The sequence below is a fragment of the Rhinolophus hipposideros genome (genome assembly GCF_964194185.1).
Source record: "Rhinolophus hipposideros genome assembly, chromosome: 2".
Lineage (NCBI taxonomy): Eukaryota > Metazoa > Chordata > Mammalia > Chiroptera > Rhinolophidae > Rhinolophus > Rhinolophus hipposideros.
Genome location: NC_138048.1, coordinates 83,604,398 through 83,618,618, shown reverse-complemented (window position 1 = coordinate 83,618,618; position 14,221 = coordinate 83,604,398). Strand labels below are relative to the sequence as shown.

General features: G+C 33.8%; 1 protein-coding gene across 1 annotated transcript in view; it reads left to right on the top strand.

Annotated features, from left to right (window-relative positions):
• The window catches only part of LEKR1 (leucine, glutamate and lysine rich 1), a 174,620-nt gene that overhangs the window by 61,163 nt on the left and 99,236 nt on the right, over window positions 1-14,221 (top strand). Inside the window, exon 4 of the mRNA XM_081077368.1 lies at window positions 8,018-8,137. Within this exon, the coding sequence (XP_080933494.1) occupies window positions 8,018-8,137 (120 nt within the window). The remainder of the gene's footprint in view (window positions 1-8,017; window positions 8,138-14,221) is intronic.

Sequence of the window (14,221 nt, the reverse complement as noted above, 5' to 3'; positions counted from 1 at the left end):
ATAAATAAATGTAATTTAGCTAAGGGACAAACATATACCTAAATATCATTAAGGACATCCTGAACAGCATGTAAGACTAACACTAAATAAAATTGGGTTTCTAGAAATTGTTCTACATGTCGTAACCACCAACAGTAAAGAAAGAAGACAAGGCCAACTGAGCAGCCAGCCCCTTAAAACAGAGTAGCTGTGTGTTCCTAGATTTGGAGAACAACAAACAGCTTTTGTCCCTTCACTCTGGCTACTAGTACCTATAGAGATCAACTTTTTTACTAACACCAGTCTTCAGATTGCAAATCATAATCCCTCTTAACCTATGGAATGATATCCAGTTTATATTATCAAAATTTTCATAGTTAAAGAAATGCATTAATTATTTTGATTGTTTATAGAGTTTAAAAACATTTAATTATGCAATTTGACATTCTGAGTTTTAAAAAATCTAACACCATAATGTAAGCATTTTTCTGTTCTATCTACCCACTGTAAAATTATTTTTGATGACTACTATTGCATTGAGTAAATTGCTTTAACCATTTTCTTACTGAACATTTGTATTACTCTCAGACTTTTGCTACTGCAAATTACTGTGGTGATTGGCTTTCTTCAAAGCCAAAGCAAACAAAAAAGTTTTCTGTATTTGGATCTATTTCCTCAGGCTAGATCCCAGCAGTGGAATTCTTGGGTCAAAGAATATGAATATTTTTAAGCTTCTTAATGCATAGTTTCCAAGTGCTTTATGAAAACAGTCTATAAAAATTTGTACTCCCACAAATGATGTAAAAGAATACTATTTCATTGTAATTTTCCAATACTGGACAAACTCATTTTTGTTAAATCTTTGTTAATTTAAGAGATTAAAATACTGTTTCAGTTTCCATTTCTCTGGATTTTAGTGATGTACAATTTTTTTGCAGTTTCTTACTCAGGATATTTCTTTTCTCTGAATTGCCTATTGTCATCTGCTTATTTAAGTATATGTTTGTTTTTTTTCAGGTTTCTTTTTTTTAAATTTATTGGGGTGACATTTGTTAGTAAAATTACATAGATTTCAGGTGTACAATTCTGTACCACATCATCCATAAAAATGACCACCGCTAAGATTTGATTTTTGTCTTTCATCTCTGCTTTTCTTTGCATGTTAGTTTTATTCTCTCAAGCTGGAGGCCTGTTTTTTCCACTTAGAAGGAAAAGCAGTTGCCCATAATGCCTAAGTTTTAGTTCTTAACTTCTATTGGCACCTGAGAAGGACTGTCTGTTGTTTCTCTAGTCCTCCAAAAAGAAGAATTCTCAGAGAAGAGCTCTGACTGATCCATTGGGGGCAGGGGTTTAGTCAGTGGGGTTGGGAAAAACTAGGAAATAGATAAGGGTAATAAATGTGGTGTTCTCGTGGTTGCATTGGCATAGGACATGGAAACAGAGGTTTGATCTGGGGCAGTCCTATGATTGGTTGGAGCTGTAAGAGTGGGGTGGCAAAGAAATGATTCCTTGCATAAAGGGTTGATGATGGTCCAAAAAAAGGGAGTTATACTGGGTGAACAAAACAGTAGGTAACCACTACGTGAGCAACAGAGAATATGTGAGAAGTTTATATGCTTTCTTCCATCTTTTAGAATTAATTAGTAGAAGAATATTTATCAATGCCTGCTATGTTACCAGAACTGGGAGAAAATAAATAGGGAAGTAAGAAACATAAGTTCTTGCAGTAAGGAATAAATAATGTAATTTTTATTGAGTACTTTTAAATGATGGTAGTAGTATTTAAAACAGTGTTTTATTTAAACAATGTGATTTTATTAAGAGCACTTTAAAACAATGGAGATTTCAGTTTTTCTCCAAATTGTCTTTTATCTCCTGACCTTTAAGAAAAATACAGTAAAACATTTTGCCTTCATTTTGTGAAATTACACATCAACCCTACAATACAGAATTATGTGTTGTTGTTGTTTTTTATTAAGTCGGGGTTAAGATTTTGAACTTCTGCTTCTGCACTAGTAAAGCTTAAGGGTATTATATTTAGTCAAAGGAAGATCTATTATTTTAATAGACTCCACATAGTAAAGAGATCAGGGGGAAAATAAGTGAATAATCAAAGACTGAATAAAGCTCAAATGAGATTAATTAAATGAGGTTAATTTAAGAAGCAATGCTGATTCAGTCCAATGCAAAGTACCATTCTCCTACCTTGTTGGGGGAGGGTGGGGAGAGATAGAGGCAGACCATAACAGAAGGGAGAGGAGATGGAAGAGCAGAGAGGAGGGAGTATGAATGTGTGGTATCCAAGTCAAGACAGTGGCTTATTATTGTTAGACTTTTGAGACCATTCCTGATTCTTAACTCTATAGGGCAAGCACCATTTAGAAGGAATCAAGCTATTAAGGAGTACATTTATTACCAGGATAATGACTTTTTGGGATAAAATTAAAACCACCTTAACAAAAGGATATATTTTAGTAACTAAGTTAGAACTTTTGTAGAAGGTTACAAGTAACTATCACTAATCTTCTAAACAAAGGCAATAGAATACCACTCAAGAGGAAATTGTTTGTATTCATAAATAATTTTGTTTTAAATATTACTACTGTTAAATATTGCTAACACTTTTTTCGTGACGTATTTGGTCCTGTTAGTCTTCTGTTGACATTTTTGACATTGCCATAGCTCCTGATGATAGGTAAAGAAGTTTGGTTTCTGCCTCCAGGGTTTTACAAAGTGCTTATGACTTTCTTCTGCAAAATAAGAGTTCCCTTCTGGTTTTATTGAATCCTAAGTGATTTATCTATCTATATATGTAGGCTCCCGACCCCCTAGTTTCTATTTTCTTGGAAGGTAACTTAATTTTCTGGATGCATTTAAGTAGGGGTTAATTCCAAGGGTGCAGTTACAGAAGTATAGAAACCACTTCTAATTGGCAGTCATTACATCAATTTCTGAAATCCGTTTCCTAAGAACTCTTGAAGTCCTGTCTTGTTTTGATTGATTTCTTCGTTGCAGCCCTACTTTTCTCCTTGATATTTAGATGCCTTTTCCTGTCAGATCTTGGTAGGATACAATCCTGAAAATCCTTCACTTCATTTTTTCAGACCCTGAACTTCCACTTGTCACCTTAGATTGCTGCAAAACCAGTTTGAAAGGAAGACTGAAAATAAGTGAATCCTTAGAACCAGGAGCTGGACAAAAAAGAGCATAGGTTACAGTTGGTAAAATCTCCAATGAGGTGATCAGTTTTCTTGTGTTTTCTAAAATGTTTGATTATAAAGTGGAGGGACGATAAAAGGAGGTTTTACAGTATTTTAGAATATTTGCATTATGAGTAATATTAATAGATTATCCAAATGACAATAATTAAGAAGAGACTATAATACCTTTCCCAAATGTGTTTTACAACTCTGTGATTTTTACATAATCTATTTTAATCAACTTGGCTAAGAGATAAACTGGGAAATAGACAAGGATAATAAATGTGGTGTTTTCGTGGTTGCATTGGCAAGAGCGTTATAATAAAGTCATCTAATTCCCAGTACAGGACTCTATCCACTAGAACATGTTGTTGTCCCCACTGTTTTCGGAACACCCTGACTAGACAACAGCATGTCCTCACATCAACATAGTGTTCAACTTCTGTGCAGAATTATGACTGTTAGAGAAAACGGTGTGCTTGCACAGTACATGCTGCATTGCAATATTTTGTGAGTCGTTTATTTCATAAAGTTGATATAATATGTACAGCAGAAGTGAACATTAGTGCCCATCTGGTATGTCATTCATTTTTAACCACATTAGTTTGATTTGAAAGAAGTAAAGTAGGCTCTTAGCATAGCTAGGACAGTGAACTAATGTGACCTCACTTCTCAGGGAGTATTGTTACAGGGCTGGAGATGGTATTTATATGTAACATTCATTTGAGGATATATTAAGAGAAGTGACCTTGGAAAGTGTTTTAATGGGCATGTTTTTAAAAAATTATACAAAGGAAATGTTTTGTAAAAACACAGGCTTAGAATTCTTTTCTGGGCAAATCTTAACAATTGGAGTGGGCTTTTATTAAGGAATGTTTAATACAAATTTTATTTACTCCAGCAGGATACTCTATAAGCTTAAATTTCCTTCTAACATTTCTGTATTTTTCCCCATTTATCAACCTTGGATGTGCTTATATACACATAATGAGACTGCCTCGGTGTTTTTTAAATTCTAATTTTATTTTATTTTTTAATAAATTTTTATTGAGGTATAATGTATATAAAGAAAAATGCACAGATGAGACAAGTACAGCTAAGTGAAATTTCACCAAGTGAATTTCCCATGTAATCAGCATGGAAGCTCTTGCACCTCTCTTACTGCCACCTGCCCAAAGGAAACTACTATCTTGACTTATAACACCATAGATTAATTCTGCCTGTTTTTGAACTTTATATAAATGGAATTATATGGTGTATCTTCTTTTTTTCTGTTTTCTTCATTCAACGTTATGTTTGTGAGATGCATCCACGAGTGGGTAGCCGCTGTTGGTTCATTTCTATTGCTGTTCAGTTTCCCACGGCATGCATGCACCACAGTGGGTTTATCTGTTCTGTGGATGGACGTTTGGACTGTTTCCAACTCGGGGCTATTGTACTCAGTGCTGCCATCAACATGCTTGGGTACGTCTTCGGTGAAGATGCGTATGCTTATTACGGGCTGGCAGTTAAGTTTGCGAACTTGTTGCAACCCTGTTGCTAACCTTTTCTGATATCAGAGGGGTTATTCATTATGAATTTGTACCAACTGGACAAACAGTTAACCAATTTGGAAGCGCTGAAAAGGCTGCATGAATAAGTTAGACGACCTGAACTTTTCGCCAACAATTCATGGCTCTCACATCACGACAATGCACCAGCTCACACGGCACTGTCTGTGAGGGAGTTTTTAGCCAGTAAACAAATAACTGTGTTGGAACACCCTCCCTACTCACCTGATCTGGCCCCCAGTGACTTCTTTCTTTACCTGAAGAGAAAGGAAATATTGAAAGGAAGACATTTGATGACATTCAGGACATCAAGGGTAATACAATGACAGCTCTGATGGCCATTCCAGAAAAAGAGTTCCAAAATTGCTTTGATGGGTGGACCAGGTGCTGGCGTCGGTGCATAGCTTCCCAAGGGGAGTACTTCGAAAGTGATCGTAGTGACATTCAGCAGTGAGGTGTGTAGCACTTTTTCTAGGATGAGTTCGCGAACTTAATTGTCTGACCTTCGTGCCAGCTATGGAAATTTTGGGTCATGGGGTCATACATATGGCCAGGTTTAGTACATCCTACCATTTATTCAAAATAGTTGTGTTATTTTATATTCCTACTAGGAGTGTTTGGGAGCTAATATTGAGCAAAATTACAGTTTGCTTTTCTTTTTCCTTGATAGGTCTTGGTATTCTTTCCATGTTAGGTCATAGATTTACTTCATTCATTTTATTTTTTATGTAGTATTCCACAGAAACATAAGTTATTTAATGTTCCTTTAACGTTGAATGAAGTTTATTTCCTTTTATTTCTGCTATTAAAATATTGCATAGCTTCCAAAATTTAAAATGCACCCACCTTTTTATACCATAATTTATACTACAGATACATTTGTCATATGTGTATTATCCATTGTATCTGTAGAAGAGATTTTTTTTTAACTTTTTATTTTAAAATGATTTTAGCCATATAGGAAGTTATAAAACTAGTACAGAGAATTCCCATATACCCAGCTTCCCCTAATGTTAACTAACACCTTACATAATTATGGTACAATTATAAACACTAAGAGATTAACATTGGCACGATACTATTAACTAACCTACATGCTTTATGGGATTTAATCAGTGTTGCTACTAATGTCTTTTTTTCCAGCCCAGGATTCCATCTGGAATCGCACGTTGCATTTAGAGCTCACATCTTCTTAGTTCTCTTTGATCTGTGGCGATTTCTCACTCTGTCTTTCATGACCCAAGGCTTTTGAAGAGGACTGGTCAGTTATTTTGTAGAATACCCCTCCATTTGGGTTTGTCTGATGTTTATTCATGATTATATTAGATTACTCATTTTTTGGCAGGCGTGACGTGTCCTTCTCGGTGTACCATACCAGAGTGCATGTGATATCAATATGTCTTATTACAGGTGATTTTAGCCTTGATCACTTGACTAAGGTGGTGTCTGCCAGGTTCTTCCACTGTAAAATTATTATTTTTCCCTTTGAAATTTTAATAAGTATTTTGGGGTAGATACTTTGAAAATATTTAAATATTCTGTTTCTCCTCCAACATTCACCCACTTTTTAAGCAACTATCCGTAGATTTTGCCTGCAGTAGTTATTAATGCGCTCTTCTAAAGATGGCTTTCTCTTTCCCTCATTCCTTCTACATTTATCAGTTGAAATTTCTCTGTGAGGAAGAGCAGTTTCTTGTCTCCCATTTATTTATCTAGTCAGTTATTTATTACTATCAGTATGGACTCATTCACTTTTATTTTGTGGGTGATAATCCTGTGCTATTGTTATTGTTATAACTTCTATTTTTATATCCTTTTTGGCCCAAGGTTTATTAGATGTGTGTTTCCATATTTGTAGGTTTTTTGACTTGTCTTTTTGTTGTAAATTTTTCATGTAATTTTATTTTGGGCAATAAATGTGGGTATGTGGGTTGTTGTTTTTTTTCTTTTTAAGAATATATTAAAGTTTCAACTGTGGCTGATTAATGGTCAGTTTTTATGATTATACCATCGTGTGTTTGGAAGAAATGATCATTAGATATAAATTTCAATTATATCTACACATCAAGCTTGTTAACTGTTTTATTCAAATCCTTAGTTTTCATATCATAATACCTTTCACTGTGATTATTAATTTGTTCTCACTGGATTTCTAACAGATTTTTCTTTATATATTTTGAAACTACCATGTTTCCCTGAAAATAAAACCGGGTCTTATATTAATTTTTGCTCCAAAAGATGCATTAGGGCTTATGCTCAGGGGATGTCATCCTGAAAAATCATGCTAGGCCTTATTTTCTGGTTAGGTCTTATTTTCGGGGAAACACGGTATGTTTTGTATATATAAAAGTTCATGATTATCATTTTTCTTGATAGATTGGAATTTTTATCAAAATGAAAGGGTTGTTGATACATTTAATGTTTTGCTAGTTATAATATTGATATGTATTTTTATTGTTTTTAAAGCATCTGTCTGGCACATATTTTCCTAACCTTTTGTTTTTTACATTCCTCTGTTAATTTTTTTTTTTTTTTTTGGATATGACTCCTGAAAATAACATTTAGCTAATTTTCTTTTTCTGTTAGTATGCTAAGAGAAATATTTGTCAGGGTACAAAGTGGGACTGAAAATAGGAAGACTCATTAAAAATATTTTAAAGGTGCATTTAGGCTTTCAGGACCTCTTTCCACACTACCTCCCCTGAGACTTATAATTATTGCCTTGTTTTGATTCTGGCACATGGCCCTGGTGCTATCAAAGTAGATAGCTCCCCCCCTGATTATTCCGCAGTAAAGCCCCTCATTTAACATTTTCTACACACACAGAGTTTAAAGGAACTTTTTGGGCAGTGGGAATTAGGGTAAAGGGAAACAATTACTATTTTTTCTTATAACTTTTAGTAATATTTGACACTTTAAATTATGTGCATGTCTTTAATAAAAATTTAATTTGTATTTGTTTAGTTGCATTTAGATTAGAATTTCAAGTAAAAACACATGTTTATTGTAAAGATTCAAACAGTACAAAAGGTAGAAAGTAAAAGTTATGCCTTCCTTCAGTATTCTTTGCCAATTCCCTGTCCATCAGTTCCACTCACCTCGCCAGGAGTAATGGCTGTTTGCTATGTGTTCTCCATACGTTTTCTGTACGTTCATTTAGCATATGTAAAGATGCATGGTTTTCTTCTTTCGTTTATTTTTTCTTAAAAGTGTATTGAAATTTTAATTTAAGGAAGTACTCATGAGGGAATATTTAGGCTTGTAATGGATGTTTGTTTGTGTTTTTAGAATTCGAGATGCAAGGATGCAGTTAAAAAGTCAACAAAATGAATTTCAGAGAGTACAGAAAGAACTGAGTCATTTGCAACATGAGTTAAAAATTAAACAGAGACAATCACAAGTCTTCAGGTAAGATTATCCTTAAAGAATTGAAAATTATGTATATTGAAAAGATACATTTAATACTAACTTTATAAATATACAAACACATTTTAATAGTATAGTTTCTACGTTTGGTTTGGTATGGTTAAAAAAAAAAACTTCACCTTTTTTTTTTAAACCATTATCACAATTGAATAGTTTTACCAATAAAATTTAAATCAGGCAAACACGTTTTTATTTTGCAGTGACATTTAGAATGAAAGCACAATAGCTAATACATTTTCCTCTTGATCAGTATTTCTTGGTGTATTTGATCCCCTAACACACACACACAAAATAATAGAATAGGGAAACTTTCTAAATGATAGTAATAAACCTAAATTTAGAAATCTTCAATATAAATGGTGTTAATCCTGCTTTTATATAATTTTTGGAGGGTTTATGATACCTTGAGTTACGACCCAATGTTCTAAAGAAACTAGGAAGTACATTTTCTTTTCTAACTCTAAAAATGGAAAAGAATATATTGAGAAAATAAGAATTATTCCTTTTTGAATTGAGTAAATTTTAACCCTTAGAAAAGGGAAATAAGATAAATGAACGTTACAAATAGACACAGATTCAGGGTGACTGAAAAACATACCAGTTGAATATTTTGAACGTTAGCTTGTTTTTCTTTTTTTCAGTCTAGTTATTGCCAGAAACATTGTTCTGTTAAAAAAATTATCCAGGATAATAAGTTTTTATGCACCATCTGGTGATTACCTGTTGACCATTTACCTTTCATAAATGCCTTGCACATAAATGATGCTCAATAAATAATCTTTGAATGAATGAATGAGTCTATTCACAAAACAGATGACCATTTGTGTCATCAGAAATCTTCTCTGCCTTCTTCTAGAAATCTGCTATTGAACTAGCAGGATACCCCCCAGGCAAACCCAGCTCTCCATTTTAGTCAGGATGATCAGTATTTAAACTTGGTCCTGCAATAGCTTTGGCCCATGTCTGCTAAGGAGATTCCATTTGTTTTATTCATGAATGTGATCATGGGTGGTAGGATTGACTAAATTTTAAAGGTTAGACCAAGACTAGAGTAAATAATTAATGCTGCTTCAGGATATTATGGACTGATACAGTCGATTATCATTATTCATATCTTACATGTGATTTGTAGTATTTTAAATTCTTGAAGAAACGTATACATGCTTAGTTGTTATTTTTATTCTATATTCTAATTTTGTCATCATTCTGAAGTATACTTTTAACTGCTTATTTTTTTCAAATGTTTTAAACAGATCTGTGATTTTGTTTATTTTTAGCTAAAAGATCACAAATTGGGATTCTGGGATCTGATTTATATAAAAAGTATACTAAAAACAGTTTTGGAAGTAACCATCTAACTAGACAGTATAAATAAAAGTTTTGCTAGACTTATTTTTTTGATAGATGGAAATAATTACTGTTTTTCTCGATACTCTCACTACTAGGTACATTGCATGGGAAAAGAGTCTGGTGAAAATAAAATCAAACCAAAGGTTGTTCAGTTCTGTGATTTTGTTGCATTACTTAAAGCTGATTTTAAACTACGTTACTGGTTATTTAAAAAATATCTACTAGAACATAAAATTTAGTAATTACTGTAGATAAAGAAAAGGAGCTTATAATCTCTCTTAATGTGGTGAAGAAGCATGAGCTTTAGCTACTCAGATATAAGTATATTTATGGAGCCCAAAAGGAACTTTCAATAGATCAATGAACTATGTCTCTGAGTCACATTACTCTTTTTAAATTATTCTCTCAGTTGTTTAATTGCAATTGGGCTTAATCACTTAGCCTCCAGCAAAGTGTTTTTCATGCTCTGTGTTTTTCCTGACCATCATTTCCAACTGGTCTCTTGCAAGGAAGTGACCAGGGGTCGGTGTGGTATGCCTTAGTTGGCTCAGCACATCTGCTGTTCAGAATTCTGTCTTTTGAGAATGGAGATGAACTTTAGAAGACCTGTAAAACAGACGCTAAATAGACACTATGGAATATAGGTATACTTCAATTCATGTAAAGTGTATAAATCCAATATTCCAGATCGATCCATGTTTATCAGTGTTTACTTTTAGAAGATTCCTGTTGTGAATCTGTCATAACTTATTTGAAATATAAAGTACTTATCCTTTAATTTTTCTTATTTGTAAATCTAGACTGTCATCTCTGAAATTTTCAGCGTCAACCCCCCAAAATCTCTCCTCTTCGCTCTCTCACTTTCACTCTTCAGCACCATTAAGGCTTCCAGTATTTTTTCCGATTTTCCCAACCATTTTCGGGCTTTGTTTTCTAGCCTTGACCCCATAGTTAAATTGCCTCACATCTTTTTTTGAACAGCTTTATTGAGATATAATTACATGCTACAAATCCCACCCAATATAAATGACAGTGTACTGATTTTTAGTAAGCCTACTGAGTTGTGCAACCTTTACCATATGCAATATTAGAACATTTGAATCACTCCACAAAGATCCTCATGCCATTTGCAATTAAACTCTGTTCTCACCTCAAGTCCTAGGCAACACTAACCTTTCTGTTTCTATACATTTGCATTTTTCTGAACATTTCAGATATATGGAATTATACGATCTGTGGTCTTTTACATCAGGCTTCTGTCACTTATGTTTTTGAGGTTCATCCATGTTGTATCATGTATGAGTACTTTGTTCTTTTTTATTGCTTAACAGTATTCCATTGTATGGATAGATCACATTTTTTTTATCCATTTACTGTTGATGGCCATTTGGATTGTTTCCACTTAGCACTTATAAATAATGCTGCTATAAACATTCACATACAAGTCTTTGTGTGGATGTAGGTTTCATTTCTTTGGGTAAATCCCTAAGTGTGGAATTACTGAATCATATGGAAATTTTTTAAGAAGCTGCTAAACTATTTTCCAAGTGGCTGCATCATTTTATATTCCTACCAGACATGAGGATTCTAGTTTCTCTGAATTCTTGCCAATACTTTTTATTATCTGTCTTTTTTTGTTGTTTATTGGGGTGACAATTGTTAGTAAAATTACATAGATTTCAGGTGTACAATTCTGTATTACATCATCTATAAATCCCATTGTATGTTCACCACCCAGAGTCAGTTCTCCTTCCATCACCATATGTTTATCTCTCTTTTTTTTTTAAAGATTTTATTGGGGAAGGGGAACAGGACTTTATTGGGGAACTGTGTGTACTTCCAGGCCTTTTTTCCAAGTCAAGTTGTTGTCCTTTCAATCTTAGTTGTGGAGGGTGCTGTTCAGCTTCAAGTTGTTGTCCTTTCAGTCTTAGTTGTGGAGGACGCAGCTCAGCTCCAGGTCCAGTTACCGTTGCTAGTTGCTAGTTGCAGGGGGCGCAGCCCACCATCCCTTGTGGGAGTCGAACCGGCAACCTTGTGGTTGAGAGGACGCGCTCCAACCAACTGAGCCATCCGGGAGGCAGCTCAGCTCAAGGTGCTGTGTTCAATCTTAGTTGCAGGGGGCAGAGCTCACCATCCCTTGCGGGACTCGAGGAGGTGAACCGACAACCTTGTGGTTGAGAGCCCACTGGCCCATGTGGGAATCGAACCGGCAGTCTTTGGAGTTAGGAGCATGGAGCTCTAACCGCCTGAGCCGCCAGGCTGGCCCCTATCTGTCTTTTTTATTGTAGCTATTCTAGTGGTGTGAAATGGTACTGCTCTGTGGCTTTGATTTGTGTATCCCAAATGACCAATGGTGTTGAGTAACTTTTCATGTGCTTATAAACCATCTGCATGGTTATTTGGTGAACTATCCATTAAAACATTTTGCCTATTTTTTCACTGGTTTATTTTCTTCTTATAGAATTGTAAGAGTTCTTTATATGTTTTGGGTACAAGTTCTTTATTCATAGTATGACTTGCAAATATTTTGTCCCCATCTGTGGCTATGTTTTCATTTTTGTAACTGTCTTTTGATGAGCAAAAGTTGTTATTTTTAATAAAATATAATTTATAAATATTTTCTTTAATGGATTGTGATTTTGGTAATTTATCTAACAACTCTGCTTAAGATTTTCTTCTATAGTTTCTTCGAAAAGTTTTATAGTTTTACCTCTTATATTTAGATCTATGATCCATTTTATGAATGATGTGAGGTAAGGATCTAAATTCATCTTTTTTCATGTGGATGTTCAATTGTTCCAGCATCAGTTGTTAAAAAGACTTCTTTCCCTATTGAACGGCCTTGGTGCCTTTACCTAAAATCAATGATCCATGAATACAGGGAATTATTTCTGGACTCTGTATTCTATTCCATTAATCTATATATCTATTCTTATGTCAGTACCACACTCTCTAGAATACTGTAATTTTCAGTAAATTTTGAAAGCAAGAAATGTAAGTCCTCTAAATTCCTTTGTTTTCAAGATTATTTTGGCTCTTCTGGATTCCTTGCATTTCAAATGAATTTAGGATCAACTTGTTAATTTTTGAAAAATAGCCTGCTAGGACTTTGATAGGTATAGCCTTGACTCTCTAGATCAATTTGGGGAGAATTGCCATCTTAAAAATATAGAATCTTTAAATTCATGAACATGGTATGTCTTTCCATCAAGAGCTTTAGTTCTCTGAGAAATGTTTTGTTTTTAGTATACAAGTCCGCACTTCTTTTACTAAATTTATTTCTAAATATTTTATTCTTTTTGATGTTAGGTTATGAGGGGGATTATTTTCTTAATTTTATTTTTGGGATTGATCATTGCTAGTATTTAGACATAAAATTGATTTTTGCATATGGATCATGTATGCATGTTCCCTTGATGAACCCATTTATTAGTTCTAGTATTTGTGAGTGTGTGTGTGTGTATGTGTGTGTGTGTGTGTGTGTGTGTATTAGGATGTTTCTATATAGAGCATGTTTCTATATAGAGGATTTCTGCCTGGAGCAGTATCTATACTCTAACTCCTTTTACCTCTGCTCATTTACTTGTAATTACCCTTAAACCCCTCAGTCTTCATACCTACTTACAAATTGTTAAACATCAGGCCCTCAAGTCTTCTAATACTATTCTAAATCCTCACTATTTTTGCTTAGACTTTACTGTGTTGCTCATTACTCATCACTCAGCAGCTGTGTGTTTTGCCTCATATTTTACACAGAAAGTTATCAACACAGATAGATTTACTGCAAGTCAAATTATACTTAAGTTTCAGAACCTCTCACTCAGAGTTTCTCACTCAGACCCTCTTCCGAGGTTCTTGGAGTACCCCTGGCAAAAGTAAGCTGGTTTAATTGTAATTGGTTAAAAATTCTTTCTTTTTCCACTCTGATTTCCCCTCTCTTAACACTTCTGATGTCAGTATATCCCTGGAATACTCATAAGCATTTTGGGGATCTGAGTAAGGGAAAGTTAACTTGGGAATACACTATTATAACTGCCATTTGGAAAGACATTGTAGAATGCATCAATAACACAAGTAAGGAATTATAGACTAAACATTTGGATGAGTATGAATTTTTAAAAATTAATGTAATAAAAGCAATAAATATGAGCAATGTAAACAGCAGAAATTATTCTGGCGTAAAGAAACAAATTGTAACAATTTTTTTCAGATCACAAGCAAATTAATTTAGATAAAGAGACATATTTTCAATGAAAGCTCTTGGATTATTTCATAATCTATTCAATGAAGAAGAGTTAATTATTTGAATACATTCGAGAAATATTTAAGTTTCTTGCTTGTTTGACAAAAGCTACTAACATCACTGAATATAACATAAAAATCATATTATACCACTTTAGGGACGTCGAAGATAAACTGGTTCATGAGTTTCATTATTTCAAAGATAATTTAAGGCTAGTCATTTTCCAAGAAAACTTGAAATGCCCAAAATCTTAAAATCACATGTGAAAAAAAATTTGATAAAAAATTTTTCCAAATTTGGCGGCATTTAGTATTTGCATGGCATTACCAGTAATGAGCTACGAAGCTGAAAGAATCTTTCTAAACTATTAATAGTCAAAATATAATGTCCATGATAGATGAAAGGCTGTATAACCTTTATATTTTCTTCACATAAAGTGTTATTATAAAATGGTTCTCATATGAAGAGGTATT